Source organism: Heterocephalus glaber, unplaced genomic scaffold, assembly GCF_053883595.1.
Source record: "Heterocephalus glaber isolate CG9 unplaced genomic scaffold, H.glaber_assembly_v1.0 deba00000122, whole genome shotgun sequence".
Lineage (NCBI taxonomy): Eukaryota > Metazoa > Chordata > Mammalia > Rodentia > Bathyergidae > Heterocephalus > Heterocephalus glaber.
In genome coordinates, this window is record NW_028258138.1 from 237797 (window position 1) to 257476 (window position 19680).

General features: G+C 46.9%; 1 protein-coding gene across 13 annotated transcripts in view; it reads right to left on the minus strand.

Moving 5' to 3' along the window:
* Positions 1-16207, minus strand: part of Dip2a (DIP2 acetate--CoA ligase A) — a 113962-nt gene extending 97755 nt beyond the window's left edge. For 4 of the 13 annotated variants that reach the window (XM_004842559.3, XM_004842553.3, XM_004842555.3 and 1 more), the window contains exon 1: positions 15971-16204. In XM_004842559.3, coding sequence (XP_004842616.2) covers positions 15971-16061 — 91 coding nt within the window. In that variant the 5' untranslated portion in view covers positions 16062-16204. Of the gene's footprint in view, positions 1-15970 lie in introns of all 13 variants that reach the window. The other 9 variants (XM_021256459.2, XM_004842558.3, XM_021256460.2 and 6 more) reach the window with 4 other exon arrangements.
* Between the last annotated feature and the right edge of the window lie 3473 nt (positions 16208-19680).

Here is a 19680-nt window from a genome sequence, read left to right on the forward strand (position 1 = left end):
TGGTATAAAGGGGAAACAAAGAAGGAAGGATCACTTCTGTTCCTTTGGAGGAGCTCCAGTCTTTGCCTTCACCTTGGACATAGTCTCCTGGCTTCCAGTGCAGACCCTGCAGCTTCCTGATGTGGACTCACATGGGACACTACACTGAGCTCCAGGCCTTTGACTCGATCCCTCAGATCTCCAGCATGCAGACAGCTCTTTTGCACTCTTCCACACCGGACTCTGTAAGCAGCCATTGTAACCCTACCATATAAATTCTTTTTTTGTTTGGTACCGGGGATCAAACTTGGGACCTTGCACTTGTGAGGCAGGTGTAAATTCTTATATATTTGTATATCTTGCATTAAATCTGTTTGTCTAGGAAGCACTGACTGAGATAGATAGATAGACAGACAGACAAACAGAGATAAGATAGACAGAAAGGCAGGCAGACAGATGGATGGGCTGGAAGTGTAGTTCAGGGCAAAGGCCTGGATTCAATCTCCAGCACTGAAAAAAAAAAGTTAAAGCAGAATTCAAGCCATTTGCTTCATAATGGGTGAGTTTTAGTAGTTTGTGGTTATCAAGGAATTGGTCCATTTCACCCAGGTTGTTGAAAGTCTATGGACAGTCAGAGCTTATGGCCCCTCACTGCCCCCATCAAGGTCTGTGGGGTCAATAGTGACAACACTGTGTCTTGCATTCCTGATGTTGGTAACGTATGCGTCCTGCACCTTTGGTAATCTGCTTTTTCTTTGTCAGTCTTCCTGGAAATTTATGAATTTTATTACCCTTTCAAAGGATCAGATTTTGGCTCCATTGATTTGCTGTTGTTGTTTTTCTGTTCTTAATTGCACTGATTTCTGCTCTTATGCTTTTCCTACCATTAGGGAAATACCAATTAAAACCATGATGAGATATCACTACGTAGCTAATAGAATGGCTAAAATTTAAACAGTGATAACATTAAGTGCTGACAAGGATTTGGAGCAACAGAAACCCTTACTGGTAGGGGCATGCAAGATATAGCACAGTCACTCTGAAGAACAGTCTGGAAGTCCACTCTCGATTCTATACCTTAGAGAAAGAAGACTCATGTTCACATAAAACCTTGCATTAGTTTTCCATCTCCATGAAAAAAATACCTGAAAAACAAAGAAGGAAAGATTCATTTTGGCTCATGGTTTCAGTCTATGATTGGCTGCTCTGCTGCTTTGGGCCTAAGGTGAGGGGAAAGCTGCTCACCTCCTGGTGGCCAGGAAGCAGAGACAGACAGACAGCGAAACAGACAGAGAGATTGTGCCAGAAGCTTCCTCCTTCCGCTTTTATCCACCTGGGCCCAGCTTACTGGACGGTGCTACCCACACTCAAGGTGAGTCTCTCCTCCCCACCCCCAGTTCACGGTCTCCTATGTCCACTGTCTATGGAAACACACCACAGACACACCCAGAAGTGTGTGTCATTAATCTGAGTATTTCTCACTGCAAAGCAAGCTGGCAACCAACATTAACTACTACAAACCTGCACACAAACGCTTATACCAGCTTTGCTCATAATCACCAAAAGCTGGAAATAAGACCAGATGTCAAGCAAGCGGATAAACGAACTGTGGTATAACTACACCATGGCAAAATGCTTAACAATAAAAAGAAATGGACTATACACATACAAAAAACATGTAGACATATCTCAAAGACATTACACTGAGTGAAAGAAGCCACTTTCAAACAGTATACACTGTGTGACACCATTTGTGACATCCTTGAGAAGAGAAAGGCATCTGTGCAGAGAACACATCAGCAGTCATAGAGTAGGCTGGGGAAGGTGGCTAAAAAGGGGTGACATGAGGACTGTCCTGGGGTGGTGGTACTGCTCTGTGCCCCACTATGGTGGCAGGCACATGAATCAACATGTGTTAAAACTCATACAACTGTATGCCAAAGAAACACCTATTTGTTGTATAACAATTAGAAAAATTAAGAATATATATTATCACAGGAGGAGCTGCCAAAGTGGAAAGGAAGAAAGGGGTGAGCAGACCTGGGAATAGGTGGACACAGGAACAGCACACCAGGGAAGGGCTCACCCACCTGGACCCCCACAGCACCTATGTGGGGTCTGAAAGGAGTAACTGGCAAAATACTCAGGCAGTTAGCAGCTGGGTGACCCCAACACGGACCAAGGGTGGCCAAGACAGGGGGACCCCACAGTGCACAGGGGAGGAGACTCACGGCTAGGAGGGGCCAACAGAGTAGACAGCACAACCTACTGTCTATCTTGCAGCAGGCACCCAAGCCCCAAGACAGCACAGCAAGAGGCTGGAGGCCTGCCTAGAACCTTGGACCCTGTCATGAGTCTTCATGCTCCTGGGAAGGAGTGGCTCTTGCTTTGTTCCCAAAGAAGGGGTCCAAGAATCCAGTGGGTCTGGCTGGGCCACACAAACTTACAAGGTTCCAAGGCAGGGTTTCTGTGCTCTTACAGCAACACAGGCCCCAAACTGCTGCTGTAGGGAGCGGTCTTGCTGGAGGTGTCCGGAAAGAACAGAAGACAGAATGAAGAGTGAGGTCACCTGAGTATCCACACCTGATCACCACTGAGCTCCAGGAGATAACAATGAGTGGATCCAACTGGGTAACTACACATGACCATCACCAAGCTCCAGATCAGATCACAGCAAAGAAAAGGAGTTCAGCTACCAGCATGTAATGGAGAATAATGGGAGAAAATCTGTAGAATTAGGTATTTCGTATAGGCACCATGCCAGTAACTTATGGATGCTACATTCAAACAGATACCAAGTTAGTTTCCAAACACAAAGGTCTTAAACAAGGCAGGTGGCACATACCTGTAATCCCAGCACTCTGGGAGGCTGAGACAGGAGGATCAAAAGTTCAAGCCCAAACTGGGCAACTTAGGGACTTGGCGAGGGCCAGTCTCAAAATAAAAGATAAATAAAAGGGCTTGGAATGTAGCTCAATGTAAAGGTCCTGGTTTCAATACCCAACTACCGCAAAAACAAGACAAAAACAGTCTTTAAATATATATACTTAACACACAAAAGCAGAACTGATCTGACTGCAGAGTTTAAATCATTCATGCTCAACACTGAAGAATCTACATTAAGTACACTTCAATAGTAAGGTTTGAAAGTATATTGTCTCATTCATGTGTGATTAAAAACATCAACTTTAAAATATATCTTTTATCTCAAAGTTTTTAATAACATGGAAAATACATTCATTAAACTGAAGCCTACAGAGGAATTCCATTTATGCCCAGCAGAATTAAGGGGCCGAGAACACCTCTACCACTGAAGCAACTAGAAAGGCTGCATTTCAAAACTTTTTTTCTTTTTTAATCATAAAGTGACAAAACAAGAGGTGAGTTAGGGTGAACTTTGCCCTGGAGAGGTCTGAAAGGCAAAAACAATGGCAGGCAGTGAACCAAGCAGAGCTTTGTAGATGCCCAGAGCTGTGAGTCTCCACCTGGGGAAGTACCCAGGCCACCTAAAAGACACGAGAGGACCACACCACAGGCACCAACAGAGCATGGGCCCAGAGGCCACGTCAAACCACCTTCTCCACAGGACTGGGCAGTCAGTACTGCACGCACCAACCTCTCTGCGGCAAAGCAAAGCAGCCCTTCACAGAGGAGCAGTGGCACCTAAACCACCACCACAGACACAGCGCCAGCACCTGATCAAAAATAAACAGCCACACAGGGTGGCGAGAAGCACGGCTAAACACCTGAGAAACAATCACGGAAAAGTACATATGATAGAATTTTTAAATAACCACGATCAATATGTTCAAGGAATTAAAAAGCAGAACTGTGAATTTTTTAAAAACACATAAATCCTAGAACTGCAAGATACTGCTTCTCAAATCCAGGAGTTAATGATCTATGTGTAAGACCACTACCTAGAAACTAACAACATGACTAAGATGAATCAAAGAAGACCTATGGAAAGGCAGGATATATCACGTTTGCAAATGTGAAGACCAAAAACTGCAAAGATGCAGTTCCTCTCCAGATGAACCTTTAAAGTCAGAGTAATTCCAACCAAAGGTCTTATGAGTTTTTTGTATGAAAACTGGCAAGCTGATTCTAAAGTGTACAATAAGTCGCCAACGCATGAATGAGTCACTATAGCTACTGTACATTGTCATACTATACAGGGAGCACACAGCAGCACAACTGTGACAATGTCCAGCAGACACATGGGCTACTTCTGTGATTTGTTCACATCTATGAATGTTCGTAATGCAAGGTCTGTTACTGCCTGTGAAAGTTCACAACTCCAATGTTTGTACGTCAGGGATTTACTGTATATGGAAACATGAAGGGCCAAGATGGGCTAAATCAAACTTAAAAATAACAATGCAAAATAAAATGGGTGGGCATGGTGGCACATGCCTGTAATCCAACCCCTTGAGAGGCTGAGGCTGGAGGGTCTCGAGTTTGAGGCCAGCCTGGCTGACATAACAAGTTTGAAGCTAGCCTGGGCTACATAGTGAGACCCTGTCTCAAAAAAATAAAAACAAAAATAAATAAATAAATAAATAAATAGGACTTACTTTCCCAAATATGGAGACTTAACATTAAGCTACACTACAGAGTGGAGTAGCTACTTAGACAAACTGAGGCACAAAGCAGAACTCAGTCTGAAGCTGTGAGGAGAACACAGCCTTTCCCACAGCTGCTGGGCCGCCTGGAAGCCCACACAGAAGAGAATGGGAAGGCTCTCCTCTCTCACAGGAGGGAAGGACAGAGCAGCAGAGCTTCCAGGGATCACACAGAAGATGTTGGCAAGAACACGAAGAGGCAAGGAGACCTCAAAGGAGGACAGGCGAAAAATACTCCAATACAGTTCACAATCTAAGAGGCAAAAAAGAAAAGAATGAAAGTACTTTTTCCTCTATAATGACACATACCTTTCCTGTGGCTACTGTAACAAAGTACCACGAACTTGGGCGCTCACCACACAGGAAAGTTACTCTCTCACAGTTCTAGAGTAAGAAACCCTGTTTTCCAGGGTTCACGAGCTTACTTAAATTACACCATTTCAATCAGGTACGACATGCATTGAGACATAAAGGCAAATGGATAACACTATCACAGAGAAGAGTAATGAGATTAGTCCATAGAAACAGTTGGTTATCATTAAAGTGTGCGCAGAGAACAAACCCTTTAAAATACCATACATTTAATGGAAGAATGCTTCCAAACACTGCTTGTTAAGCTAAAGCCACAGCATGGTGTTATCTTCACTGGACATTTGTCATTAAAACTGAAAGCACTCCTGCAACTGGAAGGGTATGAACATCCCCCATTCAGTGTCCTTCCAGGGCAGCCCTCAGATGAGCGCTGTGGACCGAGTGGGCACAGAGGTGGGCCCGAGCCCCCTTCCCTATACAACCCACACACCTCCGAAGGGCCTTTTGTGACTCCAGAGATCTGGGAACCACTCCTGCGCCTCACTCCCAGGCTGCCCCACTCAGCAAGGGTCCCCTGCGCCTCTTCCTGATCTGCTCATCAGACGGTGCTCACTGCTCACCCACACTGCTGACATCCAGAACCAAGACTGCTATGAGCTTCTTCTCAATTTTCACAACCTCTTCGACCATGTCAATGAGGACACCTAAGGAGGTGCCTAATGGCACCAGGGTATCCTCCACTCCCACTCATGCTTTTTTCTTTTTTTTCTGGTACCAGGAATGGAACTCAGGACCTTGCACTTGTGAGGCAGGTGTGGTGCTGCTGAGCTAAATCCTGGACCCTCATGCTTTTTTCTTGACCCATCTCCCATCTCTGTGCACAGATGCCCCACTCCTGTTCCAGCCCTTCTGTAGCACCTCTCAAGCTTCCTTGCTTTCCCTTATGGTCTGGCTTCCTGGGGGTTCTGGGCTAGGCCCCCTGCGTTATTCAGTTCTCCTTCTGGGCAATCACATCCACTCCAATTACCATTCATGCGCCAGTGACAAAAACTGCCACCTCTAATATAGCTACAGTGGATCCCTGACTTGTGAACTGGATCGGTTCTCAAAGGCTGGTTGTAACTAAGTCAATAAAACTGAGATCTGGGTGTTTACCTGGGTAAAGCTATAGAAAACAAGAGGCAGATGAATCTTACGTTACCTTAATTAACCCACGTTGTTCAAATGTCAGGCTGGTCACAACTTGAGGGTCCACTGTATTTCTAGAAAGTACCAGGCCCACATATCCAGTGCCCTCTAGATGCATCACATTTCCAGTGTTCCACATACCTTGGGCAGCACCACCTCCACCTGGTCACCCACATCAAAACAGTCCCCTGGGCGCTCCTTCAGTGGCCTCTCCATAAGGGCCTGCTGGCTCGACCTCCAATGTCCTCCCACCACACTGCCTCAGCCTGTCCAGGGGGCAACAGTTTTTTTTTCTTTTTCTGCTGTTTTTTTTTTTTAAATAACAAAACATTTATCGGTACATTTTAGGGATAATGTTAACACTCATCCCAGGGAATTTGCACCAGTACATGATACATCCCACCTCTTTTTTCCCATTCTCTCCTCCCCACAAGCCCCCTCCCCTCACTATGTACAAAAGCTTTGTTTCCATTTTTCCCTTCTATTTTCACTTTTTTCCTTGTCCTTTACTTCCTTTCTCCCTCCCCCCTCCCTTGTTCCTGGTCTCATTTGAACATTTTCTTCCCATTTCCCAATATCTATTATACATTTTAGTCCTTATTTCCACTTTCAGTTTCTCACACCAGAGAAACAATGTGGTCTTTAAACATGTGTGTCCAATTTATTTCACTTAAGAGTATGTGTCAAGGTCCATCCATTTAGTTATAAATGTCTGAAGCTCATCCTTCTTTATGGCAGAGTACTACTCCATGGTATAGAAAAACCACATCTTTATCCACTCATCAGTTAAGGGGCATTTGGGCTGTTTCCAAGCTTTAGCTATTACAAACTGTACTGCTATAAACATGGGTGCGCATATATCACTGTGGTTTGATGCTTTTAATTCTCTTGGGGGATACCAAGAGGAGGAATAGCTGGGTTAAATGGGACCTCTAGCCCTCATTCTTTGAGGTATCTCCATACTGATTTCCACAGTGGCTGCACCAGTCTGCACTCCCACCAGCAGTGGAGCAGGGTTCCTTTCTCCCCACAGCCCCTCCAGCACTTGTTATTGGTTTATTTCTTGATAGTGGCCATTCTTTCTGGGGTGGGACGGAATCCCAGTGTTGTTTTAATTTGTGTCTCTCAAAGGACCAGTGATGTTGAACATTCTTTCATATATTTATTTGCTGTTTCTACTTCTTCATCTGAGAAGCGCAAAAGGTTCTTTAAACCAACTTTTCTGCTCTCAGTTTCAGACCCCTCCAATCTCTCTTTCACATCCTGCCAGGATAATCTTTGTAAATCAAAGCGGGTGGGGGGAACACAGCCAGAAAGATTGCACAGTCTTGGGGATGAACCAATGGTCAACTTGGAACACCCAGCTGAACTGAGTCAGCGTGGTTCCGGGCATGGAAGACCCACCTGAGAATTGAGGCAAACAGCATAAAAGGAGAACTGGAGGGGAAGATAAGATGCTGTTTATTTTCTGAGAGAAGCTTGCCAGGGCTGGTTTTCCTGATATGGACTCAGCTGTTCCCACCGTGGGAGGAGCTCGGGTCCTCACTGTCAAAAGGGATGGCTGCTGTTCTCATCAGGGGAGCTCTGCTCTTCGCCTTGAGTGTTGCTTCCTGGCTCCAGTGCAGATCCTCAGCCTGGTGGCACAGTCCCTTCACTCCTCCGGCACAGGCTTTCTAACTTCTACCACTGGCCTTTGGGCCCTCCCAGTGCAGATCCTTAACACAGACTTGCATGGGACACTGGTGTGGGCTCCAGGCCTCCAGCTGGACTCATAGAGGACACTGCCTTGGGCTCTGGGCCTTCAGCGTGACTTGGTGGGACACTGCTGAGATCTGGACCCTGGGCTGGATTCTTTGGGTCTGCAGCATGTGGACAGATCTCTTGCACTCCTCTCCGTTTGACTTAGGGTCTCTCAGCCCCTCCAGCAGGAAGCCTCTGGCTCACAGTCTGCTGAGGGCCGCTGAACAACAAGATGACACAGGGGGGTCCCAGGCTGTTTGGGTGATCATAGACTGGGGCTTACCCAACAGATACCTGTCCTCCCCGTGTGGGAGACAGACCAACAACAAGGTGCAGGCAGGGCTGCTCACCTCAGCTTGCAGAGCCACCTTCTTGCTGCATCCTCACGGCCTTTCCTCCTTGCACACCTGTCCCTGGAGTCTTTCCTTTTCTTAGGACACCAGTCCTACTGCATGAGGGCCCCAACCTATGACTGTGTTTAACATTCATTTCCTCTATATGGGTCCTATCATAAACATAATTCACTGTGGGTAAAGGTTTCAGCATATGAACAACTATGCCATTTGAGACCAAGTGCAAAGGTTCTTTATTAAAGATACTGCAGAAAAAGTTCTTAAATCGGACAGGGAATAAAGTTCTCTTTTGTTAGTTCCAAAATAGTACTCTTAAGTCATGAATAGTTAGTACTGCCTAAAGAAGAAAGCTTTCTGCTTTTTCCTTACTAGTCAATCAAAGCCATGGCCCCAAAGGGAGCCCTGCGAGGTCATTTCCCCAGCCATTATCTGAACTGCAACCTTCAGCACCTAGAAACAGAGAAGGCCCCTCCTGTCTGTGTGAGAAGGGAGGCAGCTCAGCACAGCACACCAAGGCATTATTTATTGGTAAACGCAGAGGTAACAATTATCTTCAACTGCTTTGTCTTATCTGACTACACAGTTCTTTCTCTGCCAAGTAGGCTATATTTTCCAGTCTTTTACACAGACAAGTATAATATTGGAAATGTTAGGTAATTTAAGGGTATAAACATTAAAACACAAAGACTGTGTTAGCCCTACCCAAACGCAAGCTCCACTACACACAAATGCCACCACAACGGGGGAAGGCTTGCATGTGGGTCTGGGCCATGTGGAGCTCATGCTCTCCTCTCCATGCTGCTGTGAACCTAAGACTACTCAAACAATAACCTTTCAAAAATAAAATTTTAAATGTACTGGCAAAATAAAGTAAGTGCTCCCATTAACTCAACCCTACTTTATTTCTACCATTTCTTCAGGTACATCATAGTGAACAAAATATTTCCCAGGAATTCATTTCTACATTAAATGAATGTATACCACGCAAGTCATTAATACACTTCCATCTTTACTTTCAACTTGCGCACGATGGGACACCCTGCTGTGCCCCACTCGCGCGAGGAAGGTCACAGTAGCCACACATTACCAGCGCTGGCTAAGGGCACAGTCGTGAAGGGGCACCAGGCACCAGGCACGGAGTGACACTGCTCCCCACGCTCACACTTGCAAGACACTGCATTTGTACTCTTCGTTTCAGTCCACCTGAGCCCCGAGCCCTGAATCTCTTCAAACTTCTACAATCCTGGACACACAGTTATCTCAGTTAAGCCTAAGGGTCACAGGAGAGAAGGGAACTAAGTGGCACATATGCAGCACCCACCCACAGCCATACCCTGGGTGATGGGCCGGGCCCAGAAGGGCAGCTCTCTTCTTCAAGGAGGCAACACGTGCCACCCCTTCCTCCTGCCAGCAAGCACTTGGTGTGGAGATCAAGGCTATCTGCAGGACTGGCCAGCCCTGCTGGCCACTCTCTTCAGTCCTCAGGACTAAAGTGCCGAGTGCAGAAGGCAAACACAAGACGAAGGATCTCCAGAAGAACCTCTTTATAATAAGCTCCCCTGGAGGAAAAGAAGTGGTGTTATGTGGCATGGGGTGGGGCAGGGGCCCCAGCAAGCTCAAGGAGTTGGTGGCCAGTTCTTAACTCCGCAGGTCACTCCTCATGGAAACTCTATACCCCAGCAGTCAAGAGGCACATTAGGGCCTCAAACACCTATGAGGCTAACAGGGAAGGTGACAGCATCAGGACAGCAAATTCTTAACATTCACAGCACCTGTCACACACACACAAGGTATTTTGCGAATAAGCATTTACTGGATGCAATAGTGAGTGCATTCTTCAAACAGCAAGGCCATCAAACTGACCAGGTGCCCCTTACTCTCTGCCCCCAGCCTCTTCCTGCTCATCCAGTCTCATCATGGGGACAGAGATCCTGCACACACACCTGTCAGATGACAGCTCTCCTGCACAGCGCCCTGTCCCCTGGAATAATGCATCCTCGAGACCTCTAGAGGGCCCTGGAGGACTGCTCCCCTTCCGGTCCCCAGCAGTCCATGACACGGTCCTCAGACAGAACAGGCCTCTCCTGCCTCCTCATCTGCAAAGCCCTACACCCCGACAAATTTCCCAGAAATGTACATGGTTTCTCACCTGGGCTTAAATGTCACCCCTCAGGGAAGCCTTTCTTTTTTTTTTTATTTTTTTTATTTTTTTTGGTACCAGGGATCGAACTCGGGTCCTTCTGCTTTCGAGGCAGGCGGCGGAACCACTGAGCTAAATCCCCGGCCCTTAGAAACCTTTCTTGTCCATCCTTGTGGTACTGCAGCTCCTGACCCCAGACATGCAACTAGCTCCACTCCTCTTTCCTCCTAATTTCTCTCACCAGCACTGATCAAAATCTAATATTGTATACATACGTTTAATGCATACATCTTACTGAGAAGAGGAAACAAGGAACTTGAGTAGAACAATGTGGATATTATCATGTGTCTTTTTTTTTTCCGGTACCGGGGATCGAACTCAGGACGTTGTGCTTGCGAGGGAGGCACGGTGCCACTGAGCTAAATCCCTGGCCCTGAATGTGAATATTATCAAATAAAGAATTTTAAGTAAAAATTTTTTTAAAGAGATGGGGATGTAGCTCAGTGGGAAGCCCCTGGGCTCAATCCCCAGCACTACAAGAAAAAAAAAAGAAAGGCCATATTTATTTGTCAGTTATTTTCTTCATTTGTTTTCAGGAAAATATCAACCAAATACAAAATCTGGATTAACTACAGTTTGCCTGCCATCCACTTGTCCAGTCAGATGTTGCATCTCACAATAAAAACAGTTTCTGTTGCTTGCCGCAACTCAAACTGCACCACTGCTGCTCCTCCAACAGGTGCTGCACCTTCTGTGTAGCAGGCGCCCTTCCCATTTCTTCACCCAGACTGTTAGAAGGGCAAGTTCTCAAGGGCAGTGATTTTCAACAATTAATCTTTCCTGCCTCGTGAGGGTTATGTGAGAGTGTGCGAGTGGGGGCATGGAGAATAATGCGATGACCGTGGCTACCGGGCGGGGCCCCTGCACTGACCATGCTTAGAGTGCCAGCAGTTTTCCCTGACGCTGGCTTTGGACCAGCGCCACAAATGCCGACAGTGAAAACAGAAATGGCACCTTAGTATCACTGCACTGTGAGAATAATTTTCCCTCACCAGCCTCCAGGAAGAATCTCAGGGACCCTGAAGATCCATGAACCATGGCTTGGGAATCACTGGCAGATCACTTCTGGAAGGAAAGAGGTCACCTCAGAGAAAGGCCAACACTGAAAGAGCCTCATCTATCCTACACTTCCTTTGAACTCTTCAATTTCTCTGCGGTGTGTGTATATTACTTTTACAACACTGTACAAGGCCTATGATCAATGAAAAAAAAAAAGCTAATCCTGACCTTTGACAGTTAGAAAATTACCTAGCAGCCAATGGGCACTCAGTAATAACTGAATTAAAGCACATATACAATAAACACCAAAAAAAGGCCAAAACTCCAGAGGGCACAAGTGTAGTGGAAATTCTAAGAAAATTTCACATCAGAGAGGACTAGGGAGGGTTCAGAATAAGGTGTTTAGGCTGGACTTTACAGATGAGCAGAGTTTGGACATCAGAACTTTCACATTTCACAAAATATTTAGGAAGCACAACAAATGTCTGCTAACCTGAAGGCAATGTCAGGCTGTCATTTTAAAAACTAAGAATCAGGGCTGGGGATGTAGCTCTGTGGTGCTGCTGCCTGCCTTGAAAGCGCAAGGTCCAGAGTTCGATCCCTGGTACCAAGAAAAACCCCTAAGAATCACATTGTAGATTTTAGAAAGTAAAGACAGATAAAAAGATAAAACATTTCTTGAAAGAGGTCCCTTCCAACACAAGTACAAACTAAATTTTTCAACCACTTTTCATCTGACTCCATCCAGGCCATCCCTACTTTATCAGAATGCAGAAAACGAAGAAACAGACCTAAGTTAAAGCTTGGTCCATTCAGACCCACTAACCAGAATAAAGATGCAGGAGTGGGACAAATGGAGCCCACTGTCAGAGCATTTCCTCTCAAACTCGCTGCAGGTCACTACAACAAAGAACAAACTTTACATCACTGTCCACGTTTTCAAAGCAGTTCCGCAGCCATAACTTCAAGATACTGTAGGGCATGTGTGTGCCAAACTCAGCTGTGAGGTGTGTCCAAGGCATTTTTTACAATCATAGGTAGAGCACAAAGGGAATTGTGAATTCTTGTAAATTGAGACTTCTTAAAAAAAAGGAAAGCCATACTTCTGGGAACCTCCCTTTCACCCATGAACATTCTGAGTGTCTTAGGAGCCACTGTACAAATTCCTCGGGTTGGGGCATGTCTAAGCAAGAGTGCTCTTCTGTGCAGCTCTACCCATTCCCCTCATCTTAATCTGATGGAGATCCTAAACCAACAAAGGTGAACTAGGCAGGAAAATGAAGGGGCAAGAAAACAGCTCTGTGAGATCACCCTCTTGGGACTCTACAATAAAAACTCAGCAGATCCTCCCTACTGGAGGAAACCAGGGCATCCTAAAACCAGAGGCTTCCCTGAGGGCCAACCTCAGTTACAATGGTTGACAGTGATAAGGAAATAATGCACAACAGGGCAGGCCTTTGTCTGCCACCAAGCCCCCAACCCCATGTTTTAGCCAAAAGATGTTCTGTTCAAGCAATGTAACTGAGCTGCATGACGCTCCTATCTAACATCTCAGATGTTCTGTTGACTCCACCCTTCCACTTCTGTGAGCATGCGCCCCGGCACGTGGGCCGACTCTCTACCCCACAGAGCTCTGTAGAAGGTTGCTGCCACTTCTTGGTTCCTTCCATCTCTCCGAGTGCCACCCTTGGTTTCCTTGCCTCTGGAAACCTTTGGAGACCTGTAACACTTGGCTGTAATGCTGAGCTGTTGCAATGAGGATGCTGGAGAGCAAGGACATGTGTAAGTTATGAACGAGGCAGGGACAGTTCCAGCTGTCCACTTGTGGAGTGCTGAGGGGACGGCACGCAGGACTGTCCAGGTTACCTGAGCATCTCGCACCACCAGTCCCCAAGAAGGCAGCATCTTGTCTGCGGTAAGCTGCCCCGCTCTCCTCTAACCTATCCAGCAGGGACAACCCCAAGATGTGAGTGCTATCCAGAAGCTACCCTTTTCTGACAAGACTTTATTCTGAACTAGACAGTTTATCTCTCCACCCCTGAATATGGAAAGGCCAAGGTCACAGGACAGAGAGTAAGTCCCACTTTTTACAACCTCTGCTTGGTCAAAATATAAAAATAATGATGACAAAATACTACTTCAATTGGCTTAAGACTATAGTTCCTTATTAATATACTCCTTTAATTTATAAATAAAACACATTACTAGTTTTTTGTTTTGAGATTTTATTTTGTTTTTGAGATAGGGTCTCACTATGTAGTCCAGGCTGGCCTTGAACTTACGGCAATCTTCCAACCTCAGCCTCCTGAGTGCTGGGATTACAGGTGTGTGCCAGCAAGCTGGCAAGGTTCAAAGCATTCATGTACTGAGTGAATCTTTACAAGAGCCTTGAAATGTCAATAAGGCTGATGTTCACCTCCTTTTATAGCTGATCAAACCCAACTTTTGAGGTGTCATATTTCAGTGGAGATTCTGAAGACACTCATTAGATGCCAGCCACTGTGTGAAGATCCCAAAATTCCACTTAAGACATGGTCCCTTTTGCTAGACATCTCCACATCCAACAGGGGAGGGCCCATGTCAACAACAACCACAACACAACTGCAGAGGCCAGCATTACAGGTGTGGAAGTGCCCTGGGAGCAGGGCCAAGCATGACTGTGCCTAATTGCTGACCTATTTTGGCCAAAAGAAAGGTGGCAGGCCAGTCTAGGAGAGGAGAAAGGAGCCAGGCTGCTGCCTCCTTGCCTGCCACTGCACTCTGACGTCTCTTTGCTTTAACACATCGCCACCCACCCCCTTCTCAGCTTAAGCTACTTTTTCAGGTTCCTCTCCATGATATATGATCTTATTCCCTTTTCTTACCTATACAACCCCGACATATTTGTCCAAACTGGCAATATAAATGGATCCAATAAATAAGTATATTTAAGAAATATTTTATGAAAGTATTTGTGTTCTGTCACACAAATTAAAAAATTTTTCGAAAAAAGGAAATAATTTAGTTAACTGTCAACTCCTAACAAATATTCAAACAGAGCAAGGAACTGAGCAAACAATGAATATAATAGAGCAGAAATTAGGAACAATCTGCAAAAACACATTTGACATGTGAAAAAGCTAAACTATAACTATATGATTCTCCCTGGATGAAGAGCTTTAACAAATCCATACGGTAGAGCCAGAATCATTCCTAATTTTAGACTTTCCAAGAGTATCTAATCACCAAGAATTCTCAAATCCACTCATTTTAACAGCTCTTCCACTTTTTAAAATGTGTCACATATCCCCAAAATTTGAATGGTGAATTCAAAACAGTTGCAAGCAGATGTCAAATTTTGTGTATTATGTGGCCCTGCGTGAGGCACCACAAAGATAATAGCATCCACCTCCCTAAAGTCAGTAAAATTACATGAGTTAATATATGAGAATGCCTATTTAAGTAGGTGTTATTTTTGTTTTTTCCAGAACCAGGGATCGAACTCAGGACCTTGCATTTGCCAGACAGGTGTGGTGCCTCTGAGCTACATCCCCAGCCCTTAGGTTTGTTTTATTTATTTATTTATTTACTTACTTACTTACTTACTTATTGGTACTGGGGATCAAACTCGGGTCCTTGAGCTTGCACAGCAGGCAGTGAAACCACTGAGCTAAATCCCCGGCCCTAGGTAGGTTTTATTTTAAGAATTCACTACCCCAACCCCAGAAAAACAAACCAATTAAAAACTTACAGCAAATATAGGGTTATGAAAATATGGATTCTAAAAGCTGAAAATGCATTTAAGTCCCAAAAACACATACAGGTTTTTCTTGGAGGGCCACAAGGCCTTCCGGATCCTGAAGAATTTACTCTACTCCAGCAACAGCTGAATGGACTATCAAGACCCTGCCCTAGGGTAGAGCAATTGGTAGACCTCCTAAGCCTAATTACCCAGAGTCTACAGTTATCCATCAGACAACCATTTACGGGGCTTAACTTTTGAAAATTCCACAAAGGGGGATATCCTCCTAAGTGTTAAGCACTTTGCATACATAGTATTCAGGCACTTCAGCCTCAAAATCCTGAAAGAAAGTGCTGTTATCCCCATTTCACAGGTGAGGCAGCTGAGGCCCAGGGGTGCAGAATCGTTTCCAGGGCTGGGGCTGGAAGGTGCACCTAGGGAGGCGCGCAGCCCTTGCAAAGTGCAGGGCCTGGGGCAGATGCCTGGGGGGCGGGGGGGGGCACTTCGGCTGAGACTCTGGTACTGTGAGGCCGGAGGGCCTGGCAGGGTCCCGGGTGAACGGCTCTGGGTCCTGGGTGAGCTGTTCCGGGATCCCAAGTGCGGGGCTAGAAGCTCCTGGATGGGGGGTTGTGGGGTTCCCGGGGGTCCTGGGTGAGGGGTTCCGGGGTCCCAAGCGAGGGTGCGGGGGGGGGGGGGGGCTGAGTAAGGAGTTGAGGGACTCCCGGTATCCAGGGTGAGGGGTTCCGGAGGTCCGGGGTGAGAGGTCCTGGGGGCGTCTAGAGTGGGGATCTCATGCGGGGCGGGGTTCCGGGTATGAGGTCCCAGGTGGGGTCCTGCGGCCGCCCGCGCTCACCTTCCGACAGCTCCAGCTCCAGCTCGGCCAGGCTCTCGCGCACCTCGGCGGGCAGCGGCGGCGCCTCCAGAGGGTACCCGCGGTCGGTCATGGCCAGGCCGTGCGGGTGGCCGGCGACGCGCTCCCCGAGGCCTGCAGACCCGCGTCCGCCCGGCAGCCGGCGGCGGGAGGGGCGCGGCCCGAGCGGCTCCGCACAGGCGCGAGCACGAGAGCGGGCAGCTCCTCCGCGCCTCCCCGTCCCGCGCGCTCCCGCCCGCCGTACTCGGGAGCGCGGCGCGGGAGGGCGGGTTCGGAGCGCGTGCGCGCCGCGGGCCTCGGGCCGTCTGGACTCCCGGCCCCGCCCAGCAACACGAAAGCTCGCCGCCATTGGGCGAGGCGGGAGAGCGTCCTTCCCGGCAGGCCTCGCGAGGGCGGCCTGCGTGGGATGCTGCGGGTCGGGCGCGACTCCCGGCCGGTTGATGGCGAGGCCTCAGCGACAACTCCGCGCGCCCAGGCGGCCGCCGCGCTTGCCCGCCCTCTGCAGCCTTGCTCTGGGGAGCGCAGCGAGCGTGGGCGCCCTCGGGCGTTCACCCCAGCTCGAGGGTGTGCGCTCTGACCGCAAAGGACCGGGCGAGGCGGGAATACGCTCGCTACGTGGAGGCGCGGCGAGGAGAGCTTGGATTCCTGAAGGAGCTGTTCGCGGGTGCGGGCAAGGTGAGGTCAGAGGACTGCGGTGGCCTCAGAGCCTTGCCAAACGCGTGTCCGGGGGCATCCACGCGCGCAGCCCTTTGGGCCGGACAGAAAACCTCCATGAGCAGCGTTTGCTCCGGAGCCCCATACCTTTTACCTCCTCTCCAATCTTGCTTCCTTCCCCTTCCATTCCTTCACGGGTGTTGATACCAGGTAAACAACCTGTACTTAAACTCCATCTCCGCACCTGCTTCTGGAGAAACGCTTAAAGCCAGTGATGTCGGGTTTCATACTGCATCACAGACCAGTGGTGAGGCAGGGGGATGAACCAACGAGGTAGAGTACACTAATAATCGGAATATTGGACATTTCACGTATAGTAAAAATAACTATAAGGAAAGATAATAGGACTAGCTTGCCTGTCACCACTGAACCTTGAATAAATAATGGACATTGGAGCCTGCCCATGTGACTCATTTCTAGCACCTACCCATACAACCTGGACGCGACAAAATTATGGTTATTTCTCACTGTAATTCAGGTGGAAATATTGAGAGAAGGGACTCCTCCACAACCCTACCCCCAATTAGTTTCCTAGGCTGCAGCAACAGTACTATAAACTGGACAGTTTGACAAAAATTTATTATCTCAAGTTCTGGAGGCCAGAACTCTGAGATCAAGATGTTGGGCAGGGTGACTTCCATCTAAAGGCTGTGATGGAGAATCTTCTCCATGCCTCTCCTAGCCTCAGGCGGCATTTGATGTTCCTTAGCTTATAGATGCCTTTTCCCAATTTCTGCCTTGATCAGTGTGCCTGCATGCCTGTGCCCAAATTTTCACTTTTGAAAAAATAAAGACACAGTCATTCTGGACATGGATGCACTTTGAGGAGTTCATTTTATTTTATTTTATTTTGGTACCAGGGATCAAACTCAGAACCTTACGCTTGGGAGGCAGGCGGCAGAACCACTGAGCTAAATCCCCAGCCGAGTTCATTTTAATTTGATCATCTGCAAAGACTCACTTCCAAGTAAGGTCACTTTCACAAGTACTGAGAGTTAGGTCATAACATTTTGAGGAGAGCATAATTCAGCCACTAACAAGCTGTAAAACCCACCACCCAACAAAACAACAAAACATGTACTAGCATGTTGAGAAATTTATGTGGGGCTGCATTGTGAGGCTGCATTATGAAGCTTCCCTGATGAAGGGAGCTAGAAGGTAAAAATTGCATAGTACAGTTTATTGACATAACAATCTTAAAAGATAAGAGATTTAACACCCTGGCATTGACCACTGAGGCATCCTGGAGAATGATTAACATTGTTCCTTTAGTCAGTGATAATCAGCCAGATGAGCAAGAAGTGGAGAAGATTCTGGAAACCTTAGTAATAACTAATATGCTCCAAAAAGGGAGATAAACCCTATGAAAATTAGGTGTGTACTAGATCCTCTTAGCTAGTGGTTGGGTGCTGTAAGGGATCTCTTCCAAAGGCAAAATTTTTGCATCTTGCTCTTCCTGCCATTAAGGAAACAACGTTTGATGATTCTTGATCCGGTTCCTGCCTCAAGTTTGGAAGGTAGAGTATTCTACACCTTGGAATACTATTACCTTGGCTTAATTGGGGCAGGGAGTTGGGGGAATGTTAGGAGGAAAGGGATAGAAACTCAATTTTGAAAAGCACCCAGAACAGGAAAAATATCTGCAGTTGATCTGTGTTGCATTCAGTTTTGTTGCCTGAGTATATGGTCGAGCAGATATCAGTGGTTATCAGTGGTGGGGAATGATGCATTGTGGAGTTTCTAGCATGATCCAGTGGAATAGTGATGTTCTACTGAATCTTAAGAGATTATAGAGAATCGCCACACTCGGAGCCAAATTTGAGTCCTATTTTTGCCTGCGATCAAGAGCAGCTCATGCTCAAAAACTCGGCGACAAAAAGGGGCTTGTGGGTTTCTTTTAAGCGGCTCTTCTGGTTGGGGAGGGCTCATGGACGGGGAACACAAGCAGAATTTCACAGGAGCAGAACTTTGCTGAGTTAGTAGGGCTCGGGACATTTCACACAGTTTAGTTGAAATGAAATATCGCACAGGTGGGCTTGGGGTTTAGCTCAGTGGTTCCACCTCCTGCCTCACAAGCACAAAGTCCCCAGTACTCCCCCAAAAGTTACAGGTACAGAGTATTCTGTTCACAAGGTCATAAAGATAACATAGTTGCAGACTGCTTTACCACATGGGATGTGGTGGCATCAACCAAGGGACTCCCAAGGGGGTAGGGGGAGGTGACCACCTGGAAGCACTCAACTTTATATAAAATGGGAACGATGGCACAAAATGGAGTCAGGTTGGCTATCACAGTGATAATGAAGGGATCCGAGGTTTCTGTCATGCCACCTAGGGCAAAGAATTAGATGCTTCTGAGGGGGTTTTACACACACACACACACACACAGAGCTCTGATCAAGGTGGAACACCTGACTATAAGACACCAAGTGACTGTGCAGCCAAAATTGTTCCTTATGAATTTAACTCACCAGCTCATTGGGCCAGTTGGAGCCAGCAACATCTCCATGAGGTGGAAGTGGTACATTAAAGATTGCGCAGATGCTCGCTTCGGCAGCACATATACTAAGATTGATCATGAAAATCAATAGAGGTTGCCAAGCAAGCACGAAAGCAATTGCAACCTCCATGGTATCCACTGTTGTTAAACCCGAGACTCCATCCTTTCACACCTGTAACCATAAGGCGGAACTCTCAGGCAGTTGACAGATGAGGAAAAATCATGAGCCTGTTTCACAGGTGGGTTGTCTGTGTATGTGAGGAAAATAGGAAGCAGTTGCAGTAAACCACACTTGGGTGGCCTTAGAAAATGGTGGGAAGGATTAGGCAGAATTTCATACAGTACCTAGTCATAGCTTCTCTGTGAAGTGGCCCAAGATAAGAATAAGGAAAAAACAATTTGAAGCTGGAGACAAGGTGATCTGATAAGAGTCATGTGAATAGATGTACTGATATAGGCACTAAGTGTGATTATCTTT